Source organism: Marmota marmota, unplaced genomic scaffold (genome assembly GCF_001458135.2).
Source record: "Marmota marmota marmota unplaced genomic scaffold, marMar, whole genome shotgun sequence".
NCBI classification, from domain to species: Eukaryota; Metazoa; Chordata; class Mammalia; order Rodentia; family Sciuridae; genus Marmota; species Marmota marmota.
The window spans coordinates 21,598,849-21,624,265 of record NW_026000221.1 but is presented as its reverse complement, the minus strand read 5'-3'; the positions used below and the strand labels follow the sequence as shown (position 1 = coordinate 21,624,265).

Sequence of the window (25,417 nt, the reverse complement as noted above, 5' to 3'; positions counted from 1 at the left end):
CGAAGGTCATGGATGCAGTCGTCTTTCTTTTCCCTGTACCCTTTTTTTTTTTTTTTTTGGTACCAGGGGTTAAACCAGGGGTGCTTCATCACTGAGCCACATCCCCAGCCCTTTTTATTTTTATTTACAGACAGAGGTCTCACTAAGTTGCTTAGGCCTCATTAAGTTGCTGAGGCTGGCTTTAAACTTACGATCCTCCTGCCTTGGCCTCCCGAGTCACTGGGATTACAGGTGTGCGCCATCAGGTCTGGCTCGCTCTACTCTTTGTTCCATAAAATAAGGCAGGGCCAGAAGGGAGAGCCGAGAGCCCACAATTGGTACCTGTGATGGGAGGTCTGCCCAGAGAGGAAGGGGACTTACCCCTGCTGTCCCTCTAACTCATGCTGGCATCTGGCAGCCTTTCTATAGCTGTGGCGACAGGGAACTGTCTCTCAAGGTGGTCCCTGGGCTTGGGGCCAGCTCAATTGTAAGAAAGGCCCTTCTTACTTGGATCAGAATCTTTTTCCCTGTAACCTCCTCCACTCAATTGTCCTGGTTTTGCCCCTCGGATGGCAGAAAGCAACCCTGATCTCTTCTTTCCCGTGTGGCACAAACATGCGCGGGGTCAGCATGGGGCGTCACCCTCTGGGAGTCATCCCATTCTGCTCTCACAAGCTGGATGTGGCCCTGCCATACCTGTGCGCCCAGCCTCTGCCGTAGAGGGCTGTGCTAGGTTTTGTGACTGGTTTTACTTTGGGGGACGGGGTGGTGCTGCGAGGGAACCCAGGGCTTTGCAGCCTCGCGTCGGGTTTAAGTGAGACAAGTTCATAACGTCCTCAGCACAAGTGCCGAGGGGTCGGGTCCGTGCCCCACGACTGCCCTGGCAGATGAGAGGTGCTACAGGGCCACTGCAGCCCTCCCTCCCGTCGAGACCTGGAATCTGGGTCCCCTGCCCTGGAATCTGGGCTGGTTCTCTGACTGCTTGACCACAGAACGTGGCACAAGTGACCCGTGCTGGGCGCAGGGTCCAGCCATGAAGGACTCCCGGCGCCTACTCTTGGAGCCCTAGCACTTGTGTCTTTGGGGTCCTGGGCCACACGGCCCAGCTGAAGGGGCCAGCTGAGCCCCCCTCAGGCCCCCTGGGATGGCCCAGCCTCCAGATGAATTTCAACCAAGTGACCTCGGGCAGCAGCAGCGAGAAAAAGAACCCCCCAAGTGAACTCTGCTCCCGTTCCTGACCCAAAAACAGGAAAGACGGTAACATAATTGTCTTCGCTGCTCAAATTTGGGTAATTTTGTTGCATAACCGGATGCGCAGACCCCGTCAGATATCTGATAATGATGGCTGCCTTCAAGACTGAGCCTCCTTCCCTGCACCCCGCAGTGGCTGCTCTCGCCTCTTAGGACCCCTGAGATCAGCTCTCTTCTGGACAGAAGCTCGGCCAGTGGACCCAGCCCTCAGAGTGGTCTGCCCAGAGCAGCTAGAATTCTACCCAGAATGACTTAAGCAGCCAGGCATGGAGGCACACGCCTGTAATCCCAGCTACTCAGGAGGCAGAGGCAGGAGGATCGAAAGTTGGAGGCCAACCTGGGCAATTTAGTAATACCCTGTCTCAAAATAAAAAGGGCTGGGGATGTAGCTTAGTGATAGAGTGCCCTTGGGTTCATCCCCACGACCACAGAAGCAGAAGGAGCAAACAAAAATCCAGAATGATTTAAACAAAAAGGAAATTAATGAATCCCAATGTCTTCAGGCATGGCTGGATCCGGGTGCTCCCCTGTTTTCAAACTCCATTTCCTTTGGGAAGACTTCATTGTTAGATTCTTCTCGTGACAACAAATGACTTTAGAGACAGCTTTTTGTCCTCTCAGGTTCACGTCCACATTCTCACAACATTCCCAGCAAAAGTTTCATTGATTCTCTTTGAGGCATGGCTGTGGGGCCTAATCAGAGCCAATCACAGTGGCAAGATAGGTGGAAATGCCTGGGAGCCCATGGACAGTAGGGATTAAGAATAGAGAGGGTGATTCTCTAAAGGAAAACCAAGGACATCCTCACAAGGGAAGAATGAGTGGATGCCTGGTGGCAGAACTATATATATATCCCCCTCAATGATTAAAACTAGTGAAAAATCACCTCCCTCACTGTAGATGACATACTTCTATTAATACAGTGCAGGGTGACAGCATCATCTCACAGTGATGACTCATACCAGATGCTCGAGGGGATGTGTTTCACGTCCAGGGCTGCTCAGAATCATCTCCTTCATCCCCTACAGAGTCAGGGGTGTAAGCATTTGAAAGTCCTCCCTCTCCATTCCTGTCTCAAGCCCAGTGAGGCTTTGGGGGACATGGAGATGAACAAAACTAGACCTGTGTCCCTCCCTGAGTGAGCACCCCTCCCTCTCCTCGCAGAGTCAAAGGAACTCCTGGGAGAACACTGAGGCCCAGAAGCAAATTTCACTGCTGAGATGGATGTCGTGAACCCAGGGTCAGACCCGACACTCTGCAGGGCCAGGCAGGCCCTGGCCACCTGCACAGAGGTGGCTGGTGGTTTGGCACAGAAGGCGTGGGCACAGGTAAGTAACAAAACAAGGAACCTGGCCAGTGCCCAAGAGCTGGCAGGGCACGGGGACTTGTGAGAAGCTGGCTCTAAAATCACGGATGTTTGAAAGTGACCCCCGAATTCATCTCACAGGTGGGTCAAGAGATGCTCAGAAGGGCACACACACACCCCAGGGTCAATGACCCAGTGACTGACAGAGCGACCCCCAGAATCCAGTCCTCCAACAGCTCACCTCTCCCGCCCAGGAGCCCTGAGAGAGCCCAGGTTGTCAGGGGGCATCATGTGACCAGACCCCTCTAATCTAGGAGGGAGCTGGGAAGGGGGCAGCCAGGGGTCCCTCTGTTCACCCATTCGAAAGCCATCAAGAATCCCCCAAGTTCCCAGCCCGGGGCACCGGGCACTGACAGGGTGTTCACCAGCACATTCCACAGTGGCCTTTACCGCTAGGGTCAGGAGTGCTTGCTGGTGGGACTTCCCCGCCCAGCTGGGAAGATATTTACACAGGTCTTTATGTGAGGGCTGCAGGGACCGCCTGTCCCCTGGTGCCCACTGCCCACTGCAGCATAGGCGTCCCCTAGCCTGCGAGGAAGCTCCCGGGAGCCGCCAGACTCCTCCTGGACAACACTTGGACATTCCAAGCACCATGACCTACCAGTTGGCACAGTGCCAGGCGTGTGCAGGCTGGGAGGCGGGATGTGGCTGGGGGGGGGGTGTGAATCTGGACACTACCTTGGCTCTTCCCTCAGCTGGGCCTGGAGGAGAGCTCCCTTCGGGTTTTCCCCCTGGGTGTCCCTGGGCACTGCCAGCTGGCAGCCTCCCGCCTGGCAAAACCTGGTCACCCCAGGCCACAGTGCTGCCCGGCCCAGGCCCCCCTTCTCTCTGCTCTCCCTGCCCCTGAGCTTCCCCTGGGAGGGAAAGGTGTCTGTGTCCCTTTTCCTGCTCACTCCTAGGGCTGCCTGCCTCACTGAACTCACTAGTGGTGAGAAATGGGAGTTTCCCCTGCACGAGACTTGGGACGTCTTGATCCCTACTCCCCGAGACTTGGGACGTCTTGATCCCTACTCCCCTTCCGTGGAGACACCAACCCTTAGGTCATCTTTAGCATCTGCTGGGGCCTCTGGTTTGAATCTCTACACTCTGCCACTCTAGCTCTGTGACCTTAGGGAAGTTAAGGTCATCCATGTCCTCCTGTCAAAAATGAGATTAATGGGTAGTCCTTACCCATGGGTTGTTACAGGATTAAAGAGATCTCGCCCATAATACACTGAAAATCCCAGTTGAACACTAAAGCAGTCAGTATAGAGCGGGCGTGTCGCCATTCCACAGGATGCGACACTAAGCATTGAACGGTTCAAAGGTTTGGGGGACCTGTCCGCACTTGCGATGGGAATCCCCACGACCAGCTTAAGCCGGCTCCCTGATCGCTGGGGTTCAGACACAGGACAGGCGGCAGGGAGCGGTGCACACGGCGGCGGGCGGGGGCCGGGGGCAGCGGGCACCACAAGGCCCGGCTCTCGGCACACGGCGTCCCTCTGCACTCAGCCCGCGGCGCGCGGCTCCCGCCTGGACGTGCACGTGGGCCGCCTTCCGGGAACTGGCTCCCTGCGGTCTGTGTGCACAGGCTGCTGCGCTCGGCCCCGGGCGCCGCGCGGAGCAGCGCGTGACTCAGCGCTTGGCGAGAGCAGGCTGCGCCCGGCCCGCGCGGAGTTTTTGCACTCGCCCCGGCTCGGGCGGCTATAAAGGCAGCGCGCGGCGTGCTCCGCTGCAGCACGCCTCCTCCGGATCCTGTCATCCAGCCGCCTCTGTCTGCCGACTCCAGCCTCCAGCCACCGCCTCGGCTCGCCATGGACCCCAACTGCTCCTGCGCCACCGGTAACTGACCGGGACCGCGTCGTGGGTCGGGGGAGGCAATTTCTCGTCCCTCTTTCTCCAAGCCCTCAACCTCTAACCGCCCCTTCCCAAAGCGATCTGGTGTGTTTCTGTTATAGAGTATTCGGAGCCCCGTTTTACCAAGAAGCCACCGAGTTAGTGGCTTTCCAAGGTTCCCACGAGCTGTTGGTGGGACTGAAGGACTCACACCCGGACTCCTAGCGCGCAGCCCCGCGCTCGGGTGTCCGGGAGCCGCCCTCACCCCCGCCTTTCTTCCTCCAGGTGGTTCCTGCACCTGCGCCGGCTCCTGCAAATGCAAAGAGTGCAAATGCACCTCCTGCAAGAAGAGTGAGTGGGGGTCTCTCTGCCCCTGACCCGCCCCCTTAGTCCCCCAACCCGTACCCGTCCCTCTACTCCGTCCGCGGGATGATTCAAGCAGCCCGGGGGTCGCCTTCTCTCGCTAGTCGGCGCCTCCGCAGCCGCAGGGGTCCGGGTCCGGAAGGGCGGGATGCTCGAGCCCTTTCTCCCTGGCGCTCATCGCCGCCGCCGCCGTCGCCTCTCGCCCGCAGGTTGCTGCTCCTGCTGCCCCGTGGGCTGTGCCAAGTGTGCCAAGGGCTGCGTCTGCAAAGGGGCAGTGGAAAAGTGCAGTTGCTGCGCCTGATGTGGAGGGAGCCCCGCTTCCACGTGTAAATAGAACAACATGAAGAAGCCCGGATTTTTTTTTTTTTTTTACAATCCTGACCCATTTCCTACATTTTTTTTTCTATAAAATATGTAACTGACAATAAAAGTTGTTGACTTGGTTTTGACTCCGGTTTCCTTTGTGTCCCTAGAAGAAAGGCCGGGGTGAGGGACTGAATGGGGGATGCAGGTCCGGCTCTGGATTCCAATGTAAGCCTCTTGCAAACCTAGAGCTTTCAGGCAAACCAGGCGACGTGACTGAGCCTCAGCTTGGGGACAACACAGGGTGGTGTACCAGATCCTACCGTGTGTTTGGGGGACAGTTACAGAATTCCCTTCGCAGTGAAAACTTATGCAAATCTTTATTCCCTGGTTTTTCAGTTCCCCATTGGGTCTTAGGTTTAAGAAACAAAGGGTGGTGTGGGATCCAACTCCATTTGCTCGAATCTTATATGGAGCTTCTTAAAACCCTGTGTAAACAATAGGATTTTATCTTCTATCAATCACAGATCCAAGCTTTAGTAAAAATGAGTTAATAACAAAATGAACAGGGGCTGGGGTTGTAGCTCAGTGGTAGAGCGCTTGCCTAGCATGTGAGAGTTACTGGGTTTGATTCTCAGCACCCCATATAAATAAAGTTTCATTGGCAACTAAAATAAATAAATATATACACGCATTTAGGCACTATGGTGCCTGCCTGTAATCCCTGCAGTTTGGGAGGCTGAGGCAGGAGGATCACGAATTCAAGGCCAGACTTCACAACTTAGTGAGACCCTGTCTCAAAATCAAAAGGTCTGGGGATGTACTCAGTGATAAAGCACCCCTAGGTTCAGTCTCTAGTACTGCCAAAAGAAAAAAATATACGAATCCCATTTTTGAGTCAACAGGAAAATGTACATAAATATGTGGTAAACAAAACAACAGGAAAAATAGAACCAAACATCATTCAAGGGTGTGCATTGCAGACTGGAAGTGATCAGGCAGCTTGCTGGCCTGCACCTCCCCACAAAGAGCCTTAGTCTTGGTTTGCACAGGACACTGATGGGACCCTTAGGACTCTACCTCTGAGAGCTCCCCGTTGTGACTTGGCTGTCAATCTTTGGTATTCCTCCCAAAGTCCGGTTGAAATCTGCTGTCCTTCACATCCCAGCCCCTAGCTACTTCAGACTGGCCAATGGACTAGGGGTTTGGAGAGACTTGCCCAGCATTTTCCTGGGAAGATAAGTGAACATGAGCTTCAGGTCAGGAGGAGGTACCTAGTGTCTGCCCACGCAGGGGTGAGGGTGGATTCCGCACTGTGGAAGGTGCGGTTTATCTGGGAGACCTATAATTAAAATCAACGGTTAGTGCCTCCCAGCTATTAAGCGAGTGCATTTGATGTTCAAAGAGGAAGGCTCTTGGCCAGAAGTAAGGGCCAAACCTGAGCTCTGGTTTCTAACAAGAAGGCATGAGATTTGGTGACAGGCAGCCCTGGTTCACACCCTTTCCAGCTGTGTGTGGCCTGGGCATGTTACTGAACCTTTCTGAACCTCCAGTTCTGTTGCTAGAGTGAACCCTGAATTACTCTTAGCCTGTCAGTCAGAGGCCTCTGACCGGAAGTGAAAGCCTGGTTGATGATCACCACCTGCTCCAGAGGGGACACATCCCCAACCACAAGGGGGCTCCTCAAGGTTCCATATAGCTCACATACCACCTTGACACCTCAGATGATCTTGGGCTCATTGTAATCTCATTATATTGATAAAAAATGAAATAAAACAAAATACGCATCAGCATCTAGACAGATCTGACCCTGCCCAAATTAGACAATAAAAGACACTGGCACCCTGATCTCTGGAAACCTCCCCTTTCCCATGAGAAGCTCTGATGGCAGCACACTGCCATACCCCTCATCACCCAGCCGGAGGGAAGCCCTGACTCCAGATCTGCTGGGGAGAAGGGCCTTTGGAGCACAGGCTCCTTCTCCACTCCTTAGCCATGGGATCGAGTTTCCTGTCTGCTCCCAGAACAGTTTGCTTATTTACAAATGGCACCGAGTAGGAAAAGAACTTGCAGATTCCATAAGAGCTCCTCATGTGTAGGCAGGAGATACACCTGAATGTAGAGATTAAGTGAGACAGTCTCCCGACTCCTAGCTAGGGCTTACCATCCGTGACAGTTATGATCAGTCTGTCCACATGGACTTTCTGGAGAGACAGTCCCTGTCTCAACAAACCCTGGGGAAAGATCTGCCTGGGAAGGAGAACTCTGGGTGACAGCTGGGAGAGGCGGGAGCCTGGGTTCCCAGGAAGGGTAGAGGACCTGCACCAGGCCCTCTGTGATCAGGCAAGGCTGCGGCATTTCAACAAACACAAAAGCCCTGCCATCTCCTATTATAGGAACCTCCCACAGGAGAGAGTTAACGTGAGGGGACTGGTGTAATTGTGTTCTTTCAGAGTGGCTAAGCAACTTGCCCAAGGTTGTACAACTCAGCCATCAGAGGTCTGGCCTCTTGCCCTAGTCATAGCTGCCAAATCGCGATGTCACTAGATGGCAAACCCTATCTCTCACAGTTCAGAAGCTACAGATGGTCTGGCCCACAGGTCACATGCTAAGGTATTAGATGAGGACAATACAGGGTACTCGACAGGCCTGGCTTATTTGTCTGAAGGTAGGATAATGTTCCCCACATGTATTTCTGCCAGAGAGACACGATTATTATACTCGTTTTACAGTAGAGCTGACTCAGCCACAAACAGGTTATCATGCCCAGGTACAGGTGACTCAGGTGAGATGTGATCTGCTCTCCAGCGGTTGCCTCTAGTGTGAGCAAGTCAGTCCGTGAGTTTGGGGTCCACACAGAAAGATGCCTGACACCCTGTTTCCACCTAGGCTAGGCCCCACAAATATTTTATTTAACATTTTTCCTTTAAATGACTCATATTTTCCCAAATATGAATTACTATTACTATTACTCCTGGTACCCCAGAGAAAGAGAACCAATAGGATGTACACAGATTGAATTAGAAGGAAAAAGATTTATTTTAAGAAACTGGCTCGTGTGTGGGGGAGGGGGAGGGGTGCTGGCTAACATGAGGCTCTAGCACAGGCCAGCAGCCTGAAACTGTTTCGGGGGTTGAGGGTGCACTCTTTACTGTGGTGAAGGCAGTCTGGAGGGAGAATTCCTTTCTCATTGTGTCATGCTGCAGTCAGAGTGGACAGTAATTCCTTTCTCACCTGGGGACCTCGGTCTTTTCTCCTAAGGACTTCCACTAACTGAACGAGGTTTACTAATAATGTGGGCCAGACTCTGCTTCATTCTAAGTCTATTGATCTAGAAAACGACATCAGAGTGACATTACACTAATGTTTGAGCAAAGAACCTAGAGAAGCGAATGTGAAAAATTAAACATCACAAAAGAAAAATTTGCTAACTCTACTAATATTTAGAATCAGTCTTACTTTCTTACTTCCAGAGATTATGCTAAAATATATATAGTGATTGATATATAAAATAAGTGTAATATATCCTGGGATATATATCATATATAATGTATGCTAATGATATGTAGTGATTAGGCTTATATATTGATATATATATATATATATATAGTGCATGTAATATATATGTATTGATATTTTATATATCACATATATATCATGTATATATATCATATGTGATGTCTACTTTCACATGAATTAAAAGTCTACATTTAAAGGTCACTTTCAAATACTCTGGTCACCAACAACACTATTAAATTAATTATTACACCTTATCATAAGAGACTTTTTTTTTCCTGACCTGGACCTAAAAGAAAAACAGGTCTGAGAATGCCTTTGCTCAATAAGTGGGAGAATTGTGATTTATATTTCTAGGACCTGATTACTTACACTCTTTTTTTTTGGTAAATATTTATTTTTTTAGGTGTAGATGGACACAACACAGTGCCTTTATTTTTATGTGGTGCTGAGGATCGAACCCAGGGCCTCCCACAGACTAGGCGAGAGAGTGCTCTACCGCTGAGCCACAACCCCAGCCCCTACTTACACTCTTAATCACACTTTCCAGCAAACCCTGAACTCTCCACCAGTGGTGTAGTGCTGTGTAAGCTCACAAAGCAGAACGGTAAACTGCCTGGTGGGAATGACAGTGATTTTTCATCAAAGAAAAAAAGAAAGAAAAATGACCCCTAGTAGGTAATGGCTAACATGTCCAGTCACCAACCCTAAGGAAGACTTAAAATATCCTCTTAGATCATGTCTTTGTACTATAGATGTTTTTGCATGATTATATATATGAATATATTTATTTATTTATTTTGGGGGGGGGAACCTGGGATTGAACTCAGGGGCACTCGACCACTGAGTCACATCCCCAGCCCTATTTTGTATTTTATTTAGAGACAGAGTTGAGCTGCTCACTGAGTTGCTTAGCACTTCACTTTTACTGAAGCTGGCTTTGAACTCGTGATCCTCCTGCCTTAGTATACACATTAGTGGGACTTGTCACAGATTTTACATATATATAAATAAGTCTGGCTAAGGTGTATGTAGCTAGTGTGTTCCTCCCCAGGGCCTGCTGTTGGGGACCCTGCCCTGTCTCTCACTGTGTGCACCTTTTGTTTTTCTCAATAAAATCAGTCTGTGCCTCACTTTGACAGGTCCCTAAATTCCTTTCTGGGACAAAGTCAAGAACCTTAGGACCTGAGTCGAGGTTCCTCTCTCTCTCTCTCTCTCTCTCTCTCTGAACCCCGGTCCCAGTGACACTCCTTCTTATTTAGAAAGTATTTGTACAGGGTCTGCACATCACGTACAGTGACCCTTCCTTTGGGTGGCTCCCCCTTTTCAAAACTGCCATCCTGGAGGGGCTGGACCTGCTAGCCTGTGGCTAGGTCCGCAAAAACTTTCTGACAAATAGGACCCAGACATCGTGGCCGCACAGTCTCAGGCTGGACAAAGGAAGAGAGAAAGCCGAGTTTGGGTGGACGGGCTGAACCGAGCCCAGAGGACCCGCTACGCGGGGGAAGGAAAAGTGTCGTCACCCACGCGATCCTTTGCTCACAACCCTTGCTTTGCGCCCCGCTGAGCCGACACAGGGAACCCGAGCCTGGCCTGCACACGGACCCCCGGAATGACTAAGCAGATGACAGCTCGAGCGCGGGGGCCGGGACACCAGCGAGGTCCCCGGGTCCAGTTCCAGGAACAATTAGGGGTGGTGGGGTGGGGACAGCAATCTGGAGAAATTGGGAAAGGGCTGAGGGGCGGCAGGAATACCGTGTTCGGAAAAAACACACAGTCCCTCGGGACGAAGGAACAGTTCCCGGCTGTGTGCAACCAGCGGAGCTGCAGGATCCCGCCAGGGGCGCGCGTGCAAAACCTGGGGGGCGCCTCTGCTCTCGGCGGTCACCTGACTATGCAGCCTCCCGGGCTCTTTCCTCGCCTTTCCCTGCATTTGCAACCTCCCAGGGTCTCCGAAAGGACCCAGACTGCTTCTGTGCCTCTGGGACCCTTCCCAGTTACAGACCAAAGTCCCCAGCAGTGGAGGGCGCATTCTGAGTATTGGCTGGGTAGGACTCACTTCTTTTGTAGTTCTAACGCCTTCCCTCTTGCCAAACACCTTTGTCGTCCCTTAGAGCATTAATACCCTTCCAGCAAATCTCATTTCAGAGGCTAGAGTATTCACGTTCATAACCCCCCCTGCTCCATGTCACATTGCCGTCGGGGCCTACTACACTGAGCCTGAGTGCTTTGTCCATCCAGTGTCCTCATAAAATAGGAACTCTATGTACAATAAGAAAATAGCTTATTCTGAGCCAAATACCAGTGGCCATGGCACCAGAACCCCAATTCAAGTGACCCTGAATGACATGGAAAACGTTATAATTCAAGTGACTTAAATGACCCCTGGAAAACATTAAATGAACTTCTGTAGTCACACAACAAAAAGAACGTTGTAAATATGTTTAGCAATTATACCGGTGAGAGTAGGAAGCAGGTGGGCTACAGCAAGGTGGGAAAATCCCTTTTGTAAGTTCCAGATGTTTTTTTGTTTTGTTTTGTTTTTCCCCAGCATCTTAGCTTTAGGGTTGATGGAGGTTAGAGGTCAGCTGAGCTTAGAGATGCATCCTGGGAGTTTTACCTGATAGTCACAAGAATGGTAGGTCAGATACAAAAATTATGGACTTCAGTTCACACCAGCACTTGAGTTGCCCAGACTGAAAAGGAGGCAGTGGATTTGGTCTCTCCCAGTTGAAGGACAAAAGGCCATGCCATCCTGTGGGGAGGGAAGCACTGTGCCCTGAGCGGGACAGGCCAGGCCTTGCACTGAGCGGGTAGCATGTCCGCTGAGTGCTGTGTTTCCTGCATCTCCTTGCTCACTGCAAGGCCTTCTCATGTTCACAGGTGGCCCTGCAAATGCCAAGGGTGCAGGCGCACCTCCTGCAGGAAGAGTGAGTGTGGGGTCTTTCCTGGGAAACCAAGGGCTGGCCAGGAGCCAGGGGAATGATCCTGATCTCAACAGGCAGGAGCAGGCCATGATAGGAAGACTCAGGCATCCACCCCAGACCTCAGCTTTACCAACAGAAGATAAAATAAAACGAATTAGTATTAAAAATAATAAATACTTCATCTGGAACAAATCTTACCTATACTATATCCTGCATGGATAAGGCTGGGCAATTCTCTACAAATCCCCAGACACTTTACCGGTTCCAAGTGGCCAAGGTCTGGAACTTGAAAGAGTTCAGGCTGACTTGGGGAGAAATCCCCAAGGATTCAGAGCCAAGACACAATAGAGAACTCTTGGGGGTCAGTGCCAGGCAGGTCATTGGCTCTGGGCTGGCCAGAACTCATGGTACCCACAGGTTGTCTGGGCTGGTGTTCAAGGTGTGTGTGTGTGATTCACACACTGGGGCTGGCCTGGGAACTGTTCTGTGAACATACCTAGTACAAGTATGTAGTGTTTGTAAATCTATTTCTTTTCGTTTTTCTTTCTGGTTTATTGGTTTGTTTTGGTACTGGGGATTGAACCCAGGAGTACTTTGCCCCCTGAGCTACATCCCCAGTCCTTTTTTTTTTTTTTTTAATTTTGAGACAGGGTTTCACTAAGTTGCTTGAGGGTATCAATAAGTTGGTGAGGCTGGTCTTGAACTTTTGATCCTCCTGTTTAAGCTTCACAAGTCACTGGAGTTACAGGTGTGTGCCATCGTGCCCAGCTGTAATTCTTTTATTTTTGCTTTTCATGTATTTATTGAAATATTTCTCTAAGATCTAATCCAATGGGTTCCATATTTTGTGGTTTTATTTTTAATACTAATTCATTTTATTTAATTTATTTACATATACACAAAGCAGCCTGGCCTGGTGTGCTTAGACCTGTATCCCCTTCATTATCATCTATCACATGAACATGTGACCTGTGGTCCAAAGAGAATTATTCACTCTTGCCACGAAACTGTGATCCACACTAGGGAGGGACATAAAGCTAGGAGCAACTCCGTCCTCATGTCAGATACAGAATTATGATTATCATTTCTGCAACCATCCGGACCATGTTACTTAACATCTGTGTTGAAATGGTTCATGTTCCTATAATTTATATGAAAAACAAACCCTACCAACACAGAAAATGAGCATCAGTCTCATTCCAGATAGAGAAGATAGCTAGAAAAAAATAATGTCCAAGTCTGTAAAGATACAGACAAAATATATAGATGCCACTTACAGATGGCTCTTGTCACTGGCCAAGGTGGAGCTGGCGGCTCGCTCCTGTGGGAAAGGTTTCCGGTTGTGCAGAGGGTGGAGGATTTGCCTGGGTCTAAGCGAGATTTCATCACCGAGGAGGCTCATGGGATTCCAGTTCCTGATCCACTTCCTAGCTCTGGGACATCGAGCAAGTTCCTTGAATTCTTTGTGTTGTAGTTGTTTGACTCGTAAATAGTATTTCCCTTTTTTTGTGAGGTTCAGAATATAAGCGATCAAATAGGGCCTGACATTAGAGACTACATGTTGTGCAGTGGTCAGGAATATTGAAAGAGAAATACTCACTTCTCCCGCTATTTAGGGCAGGGTCTGCATATTACCTAAAATAATCCCTCTTTCGGGGCATCCCCAGTTTTCAGACTGCCATCCTGGAGTAGAGTGGGACTGCTAAAATGTAGATAGTCCCAGGAGAATACTAAGCTAAGAAAGACCCGGGCAGGGTGCCCACACATCCCCTCAAGCGCGAAGAATGGAAGGGAGAGAGAGCCCTGGAACACTGTTGGCCTCTGTCCTGTGCACAGGAGGTGGGGTCCAAAAGACTGAGACAGAGCCACGGGCGATGCGGGGGAGGGGAAGCTCATAGGCAGGGCTAGTTCTTTGCACAAAACGTCCTCTCCCAGCTGTCCAGGAGCATGACGAGCCTGGGGTTGCACACAGACTCCAGGAAAAGCGACTCTGAGGACAACAGCGCTGCTGACGACCATAGACAAGGCAGAACGCACGGGGGCGGTGATGGCCAGTAATCTCGGAGAAATTGGGACTCCGCGTACTGCACGTCGCAGGGCCCCTCCGCCGCGAGCCGGCGCCAAAGGGGCGGTCCTGCGGTGCGCACGGAGCTTAGCTGGGGGAGTGGCGCGCCGGGTGCTACTGGAGTCGCCGGGTGCACTCAGCTCCGCCCCTCGGGTGCAAGGGCCGGGGCGGGGCTTTGCGCCCGGGCCGATCACCTGACTGCACAATAAACGGGCCGCCTGCAAGCTTCCAGCGCGCCTTGCAGGAGTCCCACTTACTTTTCGTCGCTCACTTTGCCTCTCTAGTCTCACCAAGAGCTCGAAGGAGCCCCCAGTTCTTCCTGCGTCACTGAAAAGTTTTGGGTCCTCAAAATTCCCGTAAACCGATCACGAATAAATGTCCCTGGGAGTGCAGGGTGCATTTTGAGTCCTGGCTGGAATAGACTTGTAGTGCTTTTTTCTCTTGCCAAGCACCTTCATCAGCTCTTAGAGAATTTCCAACCTTCCAACGAGTCCCCTTTCAGAGCTCAGACTGCTCAGGCTCATAACTGCCCTGCTCCATGTCAGCCAGGCAGTGGGAGATACTAGTCTGAACCTAACTGCACTGCCCAGCATTTAAGTTGCATAGACCAAATTCCGGATCAAGGACATTAGGCTCATTATAGCCTATGGGGAGACAAGTGGGATTAGGCGTCCTTGAGGTCTTAATGGGACAGAGCTAGTAGGCTGGCATTGCACTGAGCTGGGCACATTTGCGGACCAATTGCTTTTTCTCCTGCAACACACTCCTTGCTCACTGCCTGCCTTTCTCCTCTTTACACGCAGCTCCTGCAAATGCTTAGAGTGAGTGCAGGTGCACCTCCTGCAAGAAGAGTGAGTGCAGGGCCTTCCCTGGGAATCTGGGGACTGGACTGATTCAGAGGTCAGACCCAGAGTGTAGTAGGTAGGAGCAGATCAATGACCAGCTCCCCTGACATCCTCTTCCCTCAGTACCTGATACAGCAGCAGAGCAGGAGAACTTTAGAGATGGTTCATTTATTTCTTAGAACCTTTATTTCTTAGAACAAGGAAACTGAGACCCAGAGAGTACACCAGGCAGACAAGCACGGGCCCAATACTTAAGGAATGGACTTTCTTTACCGAATAGTTCTGGGGATTTCTGGCTTTCCTTTGCCCCCATGGGACCTATCACTGCCCATCCAAGCATTTGGCCCTGTACTGGGCTCAGGTGAGTTTGAGCAGCCTTCTTATAGCATGATTCACCCCAAAGGTCCATCAGCTGCCTCCTCACAGAGCAGCTGAGGGTCTTCAACTAAGAGTCCTGTGGGGCTGGGGCAGAGCTCCAGCCAGGCCAGCTGGGAGATGCTGGTAAGTCTGCTCTGACTTCTTGCTCTCCTCTTTCTTCCCCAGGCTGCTGGTCTGCCAGTCTGTGTGCCCAAGACTGTGTCCGCAAAGGGGCATCAGACAAGCACCACTGCTGTACCTGATGTGGAGCAAGCCCTGCTCCCACATCTAAATAGAGTGATGTGTGCAAATATGGACTTTTCATGCATCCCTGACCCTTTGTTACATTTCTTCCTCTATGAAATATGTGAATGATAATAAAAAGTTGCAGACTGATTCTGCCTCTGGTTTTATTTATTTATTTTTTTTGTGAGCCCTGAACCATGTCCAGCAGAGCTGGGAGTGCAGAAACCTGAAAGTTGCAACCATATCCTATCAAGATAAACCTGGTGCCTCAGGCACATCAGTTTACCTGTCTCGGTTTCAGTTTCTCAGCTGAAAACATTGAGAACATTATACTAGATGGTATGAGGACACTGGAATCAAACACAGACATAAGCTTTGGTAAGAAAATGAACATGCACAAAATACAGCAGCCAACTTTCAATAAATACATAAAACAACAGGGGAATAAAAGAATTACAGCCAGGCGCAGTGGTGCATGCAGGATTGCAAGTTCAAAGCCAGCCTCAGCAAAAAGCAACTCATTTTTATTTAGAGACCCTGTCTCTAAATAAACTACAAAATAGGGCTGGGAATGTGGCTTAGTGGTCAAGTGCCCCTGAGTTCAATAAAAAAGAATTACAAACATTATACATTTTTAAAGGAGTGTGCATTGCGGATGGGAGACAGTTTGCAGGCTTTATCCAGTGCACCTGGACATCCCTATGAGGAACCATTAGTCTTGGCTTGCACAGAGACACTCACAGGATGCTCAGTGACATCTGAGAACTGTTATGATGTGGTTCTGAATCTTTGACAGTTCCTTGTAAGGTCAGGCTGAAGTCTGGTCTTACTTCAAATTTTAGCCCTTGGGTGCTTAAAATCAGCAAAGTGACTAGGGATTTGGAGGAAATTCAAGGAAGAACTTTTTGCAGCTGAAGTACCTTGTGTCTGCCTATGCAAGACTGACATCAGATAATGCAGTTTCCAAGCTACCGTGACATTCAATAGAATGGAGTGAGGCCCTGGGTGACTAATTAATAGAAGAAGTTCTTTCCCTTAGCTCCTTGTTGAAGGAATTGCTATTTGATATTCGAAGAAAATGCTGAGTCATGTGGTCCAGAGGCAGGACTGTGATTGCCTGCAGGTGTCCTATGAGAAAGAGGGTTTCAGGAGACAGCTTGTGCCATGTGCATGAGTTTTGGTGTCAGACATCCTGGTCAACAGTTCACTTCACCCCCTACTGCCCATATAAAGGCTCTCTGAGCTTCCTTCACTCGTTTGAAGAGAAAAGATTGTATATCTATGGAGGGATAAATGTGATCATGGACTGGCTTCTGGATAGAGCTTTCTTTATATGTGTGTAGCTCAACCACTGAACTACATCCCCAAATCTTTTTATTTTACTTTGAGAAAGAGTCTGGCTAACTTGCAAAGGCTGGCCTTGAACTTTTGATGCTCCTGCCTCAGCCTCCCTAGTTGTTGGGATTGCAAGTGCACGCTACTGCCCCAAGCTACACTACAGCATTTTAATCATTAGGTCTCCATGACTTTCTGGAGTCAGAATTCTGTTAGGTTCCATTAGGTTCTTGGAAAAGGCCCAAATGCTTGGGAAGCATAACTGTGGATTGCAACTGCTGATGGATTTGAACTCCACTGACCTATTCCAAAACCATGAGTATGGCCAGGTCAGGTGGCTCATGAATGTAATCCCAGCTATTTTGGAGGCTGAGGCCAGAGAATCCCAAATTTAAGGTCAGCCTCCCTAGCAGAGCCAGACCGAAAATAAAGTACAAAGGGCTTGGATGTAGCTCAGTGGTAAAATGCTTGTCTGGCATTTGTAAAGCCCTGGGTTCCATTCCCAGTCTCACAAAACCAAATAAGCGCAGTTCTTACATACTAAGCCTTTCTCAAGCTATTGACCCTTGCTTTTGTGGGGCCAATGAGAATGAATGTGCAGGGTTGGTCCTGAACTCCAGAAGAGCAAGGAGACCTGTCCACAGTCCCACAGCTCAGCAGTAAAGGTGTGAATGGATTAGTGCTATAGTGTCCTTATGCCCTAGACACAGCTGCCATAACATGTCGTCACTGGATTCTATATTCTGCCCCTCACAACTCTGAGCGGGAAGGGTCCTTGGTTCATGAGTTCAGTTGTGCCTTTGATTTGAGAGAAGGTACATGGAGGGCAGAGAGGTCAGAGCTCTGCAGGACATCTGATTGTCAGCTCAGATGTCTTCCCACTGGTGCCTCTGTGCCAGATTTCAGTGTCCTGCTCTTTCACGGGACAGGGTGACATAGGGTGGAGGGTGAGGGCATGATGAAGTCCACTTTCCTGAGTACAAATCTCAACAGTGTCACTTTAATCTGTGTGACACAACCTCTCTGGTCTCAGTCTCCTCCGCTGCAAATGGGGCATAATAAGAGGGTGGGGCATTTAGGACTAATGACTTAATGTATGTGAGACCTTAGCATGGCTCTGGCCAAGTGACGACTGCTCCATAACTTATTTACTTATTTGTCGTATTACTGGCGACCGGACCCAGAGCTTACTCCCCAATGCTGAGTGATGCTCCACCAGTGAGCGACATCCTCAGCTCTTTTTAAAATTTTGAGACAGTCTCCTTAGGTTGTCCAGGTGGCCTTGAACTTGTAATCCTTACACTTCAGCCACCTAACGAGCTGTGATTACAGGCATGCACCACAACCTGTGGCTATGGTGTTTGTTTTTTTTTCACAGCGCAGAAGACATTTTACTCACAGCAATAAGCCATGCCCGGCAGGCCCAGCTCTGTGTCCTTGGTTCTTCTCATAAGCCACATGAGCGTGTGACCTGTAGCCCAGCAGTTCCGAGCTCCTCTGCTCTTCCCTTCACACACTGATCCACGCTGGGTAATAAGCAGTGCTCAACACACCTGATGTCCTTCATGAGCGATGCCCCAGAGTGCCTGCCATTTCTGGACCATTTTTCTTTGACAGAACTTGTATTTCATTAAAGTCACTTGCATGAAGAGCAACCCTTCTCCACTACTGGGGGTGAGAACCAGTCTCACTTGCAGGAGGCGGCCATGAAATGACACCTATCCCTTCAGTGCCACTCTTGTGGCTCCCTTGATTGACCTGGAGCTTCCTCTTTTCTTTGATTTCAAGCAGTAGAGAGGTGGGGAGGACACCTAGGCCAAAGGGAAGCTCCATCCTTGACCTCTTTCCCTGTGAATTTGGATTCAGATTCAGCATCCCAGGTCCTGGCCCTGTGACCCCAGGCAGGGAACTTTATAACTCCTTGTCTTGTAGATATTTTCTTAGGAAAACAGGTTAAATAGTATTTACTGAAGGCTTTGTGAGTTCAAAGATCCAAAGTGATCAAACAGGGCTTGGCACAACTAAAGTGTCTATTTATCAGAAATATGAGGGGGAGGGGCAAGTGGTGATACACACCTGTAATCCCATTAACTCAGGAGTTTTGAGACAAGAGGATTGTAAATTCAAAGCCAGCCTCAACAATTTAGCAAGGCCCTAAGCAACTCAGTGAGACCCTGTCTCTAAATAAAATGCAAAATAGGGCTGGGGATGTGGCTCAGCGGTCAAGTGCCCCTGAGTTCAATTTCCAGTACCCCCCCCCCAATAATAATAAAATAAGTATCAAAAGGAAAGTAAGCAGATACCTGGCTTCTGTACTTAACTCAGGGTCTGCACATCACCTAACAAGTGGCTCTCCTTTGGGGACCCCAGGCTTTGGGACTCCCCATCCACGTATGTGGCCTGGTTAGGCTGTGGGAAGCTACAGGTGAGTTTAAGCAGCTCAGAAACCTGACAAAAGTACCCATGCATCTTCTCTGAAGTGCAGAAGGGAAGGAGGGAGGAAGCACCTTGTGTCCCTATGCGACTGTGCAAAAAAGAAACATGACATAAATGACTAAGGGGACAGGGACAGGCAACACAGGGGAGGTGGATGAAAAACTGATGGTCAGTGTTCTGCCCCATTTCCGTGGCTCCCCTCCTGGACTGGTGCAGATCTGGGTCAGTGAGCACGAGGCTGGGGCTGCACAGAGATCAGAGAAAAGAAAAATACTGAGGGAAAGGGCGCCAGGGCTGGGCTGCAGGAATGGGTTCCCGGAACTCACATGGGGGGTTGGGACCCTCTAGGAAGGTTAGAAGGGCAGCAGGGACACCGCGTGGGGCCGAGTGCACAGCCCCTCTGGCGCCGGCAGCACGGGGGCGGCGGGGTGCTGCACGCGGACCCCTGCGCGCGGCCCGCGGGGTGCGCCTAGCTCAAGGCCAGCGGGCGGTGCGGACTCGGCCCGGCGAGTGCAGGGCGCGGGCGGAGCCTTTGCGCACGGCCCGCCCCCGACTATAAAGGGAATAGGGCGGCTTCCCAAGCTCCAGCACGCTTTCCTGCAGCTGCTCCGCCTGCTAGATCTTTGCTGGGACCTCGACTCACTTCCATTCGAAATGGACCCCAACTGCTCCTGCGCCACCGGTAAGGCTCTCCGGCTTTCAGGGACTTCGGAATTCCATTTCTCAGCCCGGCCCCTTTGGTTGGGGGAGGGCACACCCTTAGTTCCGAGTGAAGTAGACTCCTTACTTTCCACTCCTTTCTCTCTGGCTAAGTGTCTTCAACATCCTTTTGGATCCCCCACCACCACCACCACCACCACCACGCAACAGCTGACCTCCCATTTCAGAGTAACCACAGGGAGGTTCAAAGCCGCCCTGCTCCATTATCACCTTCCTGAGCTAGGTCTGGAATCAGGGGCGCTCCTTCCCTGGGGAGAAAACACAGGGGGTGCCCGGTGCTTCCCAGCAGCAGTGTGGAGAAGATGGGATGACACTTCAGCGGTTCTCTGTGGGAGAGGAGCTGCCAGGGCTGGGTCAGCGTGGCCACGGTGAAGGATGTCAGTGACATCCCTCTGCTGGTTCTCCAGCATCACACCCATAGCTCCCTGCCTGTCTTTAATCCTTTACAGGTGACTCCTGCACCTGTGCCGGCTCTTGCACATGCAAAGAGTGCAAATGCACCTCCTGCAAGAAGAGTGAGTTTGGGGACTTCCCTGGGAAGCTGGGCTGGCTGAGGCTGGGGGAGAACCCAGAGCTGGCTCCTGTGTAAGCCTCTGGGGAATGGGTCTTCCTTTGCCTAGAGGTCATTCCACTTCCTCTCCAGACTGAGCTCAGATGAGCCAGAGCAGCCTTTTCTATGGGGATACAAACCCCAAAGTTGTTTCTTATTGTCCCAGAATGCAGCTGAGCTCTTATAATAACGTGGGCTGGGGAGGAGCCAGGTCTGCTGTGGGGCTAAGTCTGTTCTGACCTCTCACTCTTCGCATTTTTCCCCAGGCTGCTGCTCCTGCTGCCCTGTGGGCTGTGCCAAGTGTGCCCAGGGGTGTGTCTGCAAAGGGGCATCAGACAAGTGCAGCTGCTGCGCCTGAGGTGGAGTGAACCATGCTCCCATGTGTACATAGAGCCCTGTGGGCAAACCTGGATTTCCTATTCTTGTATCCAGACCTGTTTGAATCATCCCTTTTTCTACGAAGCATGTGAATGATAATAAAATGTGTTTACTTGATTTTTGACTCTGGTTTTCGTTGTGTGCTATGACTATAAGGAACTGAGGCAGGGGAGTGAATTCTAACTGCAGAGCCTTTGAATTATTAGCCTTAAATACTGTGTTCCTGCAAACAGAGAGACGTTACTGAGCTTCATCTTCTATAAAATAGAAAAGTTTTGGGCCAAATCCATTTGATGAGTCTGTGTGTTCGATTGGGGGGAGGGATACGTGCCCACGTCCATTCTCATGTGAAGTGTTGAAGGCATGGAAACTTCTTGATTTTTTTTTTTTAAATTGTCTGATTTCCTGGACTAACTTTCCTTCCTCATTGGATTTTTAGGCTTGAAAGTGACTTCACGGGGGTGAGGCTGTAGCTCAGTGGTAGAGTGCTTGCCTCACAGGTGTGAGGCCCTGGGTTCAATCCTCAGCACCACATAAAAATAAATAAATAATAAATAATAGTGATTTTTTTTAAAAAAAGAAGAAAGTGACTTTAGGGTATGAACTCCAACTTCCCAGTTCTTTTTGTCCTCAGGGATACTCAAACCCCATGGTGAATAAACAATTTTTATTTTTTTCTCTAGAAAAAAAATTTTTCTTTTTCTCTAGAAAATTAATTCTAGAGAAAATTAAATCCAAGAAGAAAATGCACAAACCCATTTTTTAGATTCAACAGGAAAATTTCAATAAATGAATGAAGAGGGGAAAAAAACTAACAATCTACACACTTTGCACATATTTTCATTGGCAATATGCATTGCAGACTGTCCCCAGTGTGTGGCCTCCTGTGACCTAGCTGCACTGGTCAAGATATTTTTACTAGGAACCCTCAATCTTAGTTCACCCAGATCTACTGACAGGACACGCACTGATCCCTCAGCATACCCTGTTTTCTTTTCTTGGGTCCTGGGGATTGAACCCAGGGTTGCTTAACTACTGAGCCACATCCCCAGCCCTCTTTAATATTTTATTTAGAGACAGGGTCTTGCTGAGTTGCTTAGGGCCTCTCTAAAATGCTGAGGCTGGATTTGAACTGGTGATCCTCCTACCTCAGCCTCCCGGCTACCAAAGTCAGGATGAATTTGCTCCTCTTTCTTTTCTTTCTTTTTCTGGTACTGGGGATCATTCATCCCAGGGGTGCTATGTTGTTCTCAGGAATCATCTATGCACTAAGCTAAAGTAGTCCTCAGACCCTCCCGCTCTTTTCTTTTGGAGATAGGGTCCTGATAAATTGCTTATGGACTCACTAAATTGCCAAGATTGGCTTTTAATTTGCCATCCTCCTGCCTCAACCTCCTGAGCCTCAGGGATTACAGGTGTGCACCACTGTGCTGGGCTTGATCCTCTTTCAATCCTAGCCTTCAGCTGCTTCTAATGAGCTTTGTGTCTAGGGACCTGGAGGGAACAGCTTAGCATTTTTCTAGCAATATAACATATGTGAACTGATGAACTACTTCGTGTCTCTGTATGCAGGGGTGAAACTGGAGTCTAAATTCTGAGGGTGTGGTGGTGTTCTCTAGGAAGGACTGAGGTCCTGTTCATAGGAACCAGTGAGACAATGAACCGGAAGGTCTGTCAAGATTGTCCTGTCTTCCATAGTAGTAGACCACCTTCCCAAGATCCCACAAGCTCAGCAGTAAAGATGCGAATGAATTAGCGATATAGCTGTCCTTACGCCTTGGACACAGCTGGCACAACAGGATGTCACTGGATGCTCCACTCTGCCTCTCAGTTTTGAGCTGGAAGGGCCCTCAGGTGGCAAGTCCAATTGTGCCTCTGATTTGAGAGAAGGTACACGAAGGGTAGAGAGGTCACAGATCTCTGCAGGGGCATCTGACTGCCAGCTCAGTGGTCTTCCAGCTGGTGCCTCTATACCAGATTTGAGTGCTCCAGACTTCCACAGGATAGGGTGACCTAGGGTGAAGGGCAAGGCAGGATATTGCAGTCAACCTGGCTGAGTGCAAATCTCACCAGTGTCCCTTCATGATGCAGCCTCTCTGGGCTCGGTCTCCTCTACTGTATAACGGGCATAATAGGCTTGGGCTTGTGTGAGCAAAGGAGTGGATACATGCAAAGAACTTAGAATGGTGCCAGGCACATGATGAGGGTGGTAGGGTATTAGGCAGTCTTTCATCATCTTTAAGCCAGCCTGGTGTTGCCCTGTGTCCTCTGTTATTCTCATCAACCACTTATGCATGTGTCTCAGACCCAGTCCTCCAGTCTTACCTGCTGTGACAAAGGACTGCAGTGGGGACCGGGACAGACAGTTCAAGGGAGGCAAAGGTGACACCTGTAGTTTATGCGCACAACTCCCCCACTGCTCTCCGGGTCTTAGAGATGCGGAAATGCAGGCACGAGGTTGGCAGTGCATACACACTCCTCCGGGAAGGCTAAGATGACTCCGTGGTTCAGGGCTGCAGGTGGGGGACGGCCACTACCGGTTTCCTGGAACGATTGGGGGCGAAGGTGACCAGCAAACTTGCGGGAACTGGTAAGGGGCAGCGGAGCAGCAGGGACATCCCGCGGGGCCGGACTCTGCCTTCTAAGGGGGTCAAAGGGACAGCTCCCGCCGTGCGCACCCCTGAGCCTGGCGGGGGAGGGGAAGGGGCGGGGATTGTGCGCCCGGTCCTCTAAGTGCGCTCAGCTCGGAGGCAGCAGGCTGCACCGACTCACCCGCTCGCTTGCAAAGGCCGGGCGGGCCTGCGCCCGGCCCCCTGCGCCCGGCCCCCTGCGCCCGGCATAAAAGGAGCAAGCGGGGTTTGGGCTCTGGCGCTCCTTCCTGCAGCTCACCTTCGTTTGCACCTGTTGCTTCGGATCGCCAGCTTCAGTCGGACTCGAGATGGACCCCAACTGCTCCTGCACCACTGGTAAGGGTCCCTGACTTGATTCTGAACTACAGAATAAAGTGTCCCTAGGTTTTAGGAAGTCACTTTTGGGGGGGAAGGGGGGGTACCGGGGATTAAACCCAAGGGCACTCAACCACTGAGCCACATCCCCAGCCCTGTTGTGTATTATATTTAGAAACAGGGTCTCACTGAGTAGCTTAGAGTCTCGCTGTTGCTGAGGCTGGCTTTGAACTCGAGATCCTCCTGCCTCAGCCTCCTGAACCGCTGGGATTACAGGGCGCCACCGCACCTGGCAGGGTCACATTTTGAGTTCTGAGCTAAATGGATTCTTCATTTGCTCTCTATGTTCCTTTTTCACTGAGCTCCTGACAATACTTCTATCTTCCCCGTGTCTGCACGTGGGGAGGAGTTCAGGGCACTGAGACTCAATGCTGTCCTCCTGATGTCACTCAACTCGGGGTGGCTACTGGCTCCAGGCCTTGGAGTAGTTAGAGTGATTGAAGGCAGAGGAGGTTGCTTCTTTGGAACTCGGGAGATAATAAGATCTTGGCCTCCAGTCCTAGTTATCCTGGGCTGGAGTCTGGGACCTTCTTTGTGAAGTAAAAGCAGGAGGTAGCACTTCCTCTTCCTGGAAGGGAAGGGAAGAAAGACCCTGCTTCTCTGCCTCCCGCTTGAGCTGGAAAGGAGCTCTTGGGACTGGCCCTGCTTGAGAAGCATCTCTGGAGGTTAATGGCAAGCACTGTTATGGCTGCATCTCCTGGCTCACTGCCTCTTTCCTTCCAGGTGACTCCTGCACCTGTGCCGGCTCCTGCAAATGCAAAGAGTGCAGATGCACCTCCTGCAAGAAGAGTGAGTGGGGGCCCTTCCTTGGGAAGCTGGGCTGGCTGAGTCAGAGGAGCCACTCAGAGCTCAGCAGGCAGGAGGGGGCCAATGAGCGTCTTCATCCCCGTCCCTCAGCACCTGATTCAGAAACAGAGGGCTAAAAGAGCCATAGAGAAGGGAGAGTCCCAACCTCTCATTACAGAACTGTGATCCTGAGGCCTAGAGAGGTCACCTACTTGTGTCAGGGTCTGAGTCAGAGTCTGAACGTAGGCCTTGCTTCTTGAAGCAGCTTTCTCCATATACCCAGGTCCTGATGTACTCAGCGCACAGGATCTTGGGGTTTCTGACCAACTGGGTCAGGCTTTTCCTGTAGTCATCCCAGAGCTTCCCTGGCCCTCGCCAGAGCTGCTTTGTCAGGGGTTTGCCCTGTCTTGAGTGTTCTCATTTCATTGTAGAGTTCGGGAGACTTGGCCTTCCTTTACCACCCAGAGACCCATGCCCTGCCTTTCCAGGCTCTCTGTCATGTCGTCCTGAACTAAGGGTCCTGTGGGCTGGGGGCTAAGTCTGCTCTGACCTCTCATTCTCCCCTTTGCTCCCCAGGCTGCTGCTCCTGCTGCCCCGTGGGCTGTGCCAAGTGTGCCCAGGGATGCGTCTACAAAGGGGCAGTGGACAAGTGCAGCTGCTGCGCCTGAGGTGGGGAGAGTCTCATGACCACGTGTGCATAGAGTGACCTGTGAAAACCTGGATTTTTGTTTGTTTTTTACACTTCTCATCCATTTACATAAAATATCTCATTTCATTTAAATGCATATGGAATTTGACAATAAACTATTTTGACTTCATCTGCCTCATGGTGTGGGGGGATATGGAAGTTAGTTCTCATTGGGCTGTAGGGGATTGCACTTTAAAGGAGGCAGGAGGGAGGAATAGCAGGGATTGGTCCAAGTGCATGCACACTATTTTTTTTCTCCTAGTACCAACATACAGAAGGAGTCCACTGAGCTACATGCTCATCTCCAGCCCTTTTTATTTTATTTTATTTTTTTGAGTCAGGATCTCACTAAGTCATCCAGACTGGCCTTACAACCTATGGTCCTCCTGCCTCAGCCTCCAATGCACTAGGATTATAGGCATGTACTGCTGGCCCAGCTCATGCGATCTATTTAGGACTTGGCTCTCTCCTCTGAGCTATGGAAGA

The 25,417-nt window shown here is 50.4% G+C and overlaps 3 protein-coding genes and 1 long non-coding RNA gene across 4 annotated transcripts; 3 read left to right on the top strand and 1 right to left on the bottom strand.

Moving 5' to 3' along the window:
- The first annotated feature begins 4,253 nt into the window (after positions 1 to 4,253).
- On the top strand, positions 4,254 to 5,217 carry LOC107144846 (metallothionein-1E). The gene is made up of 3 exons (XM_015488706.2): positions 4,254 to 4,417; positions 4,697 to 4,762; positions 4,984 to 5,217. The coding sequence occupies exons 1-3, from the start codon at positions 4,390 to 4,392 to the stop codon at positions 5,073 to 5,075; spliced, it is 186 nt and encodes a 61-aa protein (XP_015344192.1). The 5' UTR covers positions 4,254 to 4,389; the 3' UTR covers positions 5,076 to 5,217.
- A 14,118-nt stretch (positions 5,218 to 19,335) lies between these two features.
- On the top strand, positions 19,336 to 20,569 carry LOC107144847 (metallothionein-2). The gene is made up of 3 exons (XM_015488707.2): positions 19,336 to 19,486; positions 19,974 to 20,039; positions 20,341 to 20,569. Exons 1-3 carry the CDS (start codon positions 19,459 to 19,461, stop codon positions 20,430 to 20,432), a joined length of 186 nt encoding a protein of 61 aa, XP_015344193.1. The 5' UTR covers positions 19,336 to 19,458; the 3' UTR covers positions 20,433 to 20,569.
- A 1,010-nt stretch (positions 20,570 to 21,579) lies between these two features.
- On the bottom strand, positions 21,580 to 23,138 carry LOC125612964. Its single transcript, XR_007343458.1, has 2 exons — positions 22,778 to 23,138; positions 21,580 to 22,465 (listed from the first exon to the last, which is right to left on the bottom strand). It is a non-coding gene; the product is annotated as an uncharacterized LOC125612964 (long non-coding RNA).
- A 77-nt stretch (positions 23,139 to 23,215) lies between these two features.
- LOC107144849 (metallothionein-2-like) lies at positions 23,216 to 25,061 on the top strand. The gene is made up of 3 exons (XM_015488708.2): positions 23,216 to 23,418; positions 24,181 to 24,246; positions 24,820 to 25,061. Exons 1-3 carry the CDS (start codon positions 23,391 to 23,393, stop codon positions 24,909 to 24,911), a joined length of 186 nt encoding a protein of 61 aa, XP_015344194.1. The 5' UTR covers positions 23,216 to 23,390; the 3' UTR covers positions 24,912 to 25,061.
- Positions 25,062 to 25,417: the final 356 nt, after the last annotated feature.

Excerpts from the sequence above, each read along its gene's own strand:
- LOC107144846 (XM_015488706.2), top strand. The coding sequence starts at position 4,390 with ATGGACCCCAACTGCTCCTGCGCCACCG. Across the intron at positions 4,418-4,696 it reads CAACTGCTCCTGCGCCACCG|GTGGTTCCTGCACCTGCGCC; the intron begins GTAACTGACCGG and ends TTCTTCCTCCAG. Across the intron at positions 4,763-4,983 it reads ATGCACCTCCTGCAAGAAGA|GTTGCTGCTCCTGCTGCCCC; the intron begins GTGAGTGGGGGT and ends TCTCGCCCGCAG.
- LOC107144847 (XM_015488707.2), top strand. The coding sequence starts at position 19,459 with ATGGACCCCAACTGCTCCTGCGCCACCG. Across the intron at positions 19,487-19,973 it reads CAACTGCTCCTGCGCCACCG|GTGACTCCTGCACCTGTGCC; the intron begins GTAAGGCTCTCC and ends AATCCTTTACAG. Across the intron at positions 20,040-20,340 it reads ATGCACCTCCTGCAAGAAGA|GCTGCTGCTCCTGCTGCCCT; the intron begins GTGAGTTTGGGG and ends ATTTTTCCCCAG.
- LOC107144849 (XM_015488708.2), top strand. The coding sequence starts at position 23,391 with ATGGACCCCAACTGCTCCTGCACCACTG. Across the intron at positions 23,419-24,180 it reads CAACTGCTCCTGCACCACTG|GTGACTCCTGCACCTGTGCC; the intron begins GTAAGGGTCCCT and ends CTTTCCTTCCAG. Across the intron at positions 24,247-24,819 it reads ATGCACCTCCTGCAAGAAGA|GCTGCTGCTCCTGCTGCCCC; the intron begins GTGAGTGGGGGC and ends TTTGCTCCCCAG.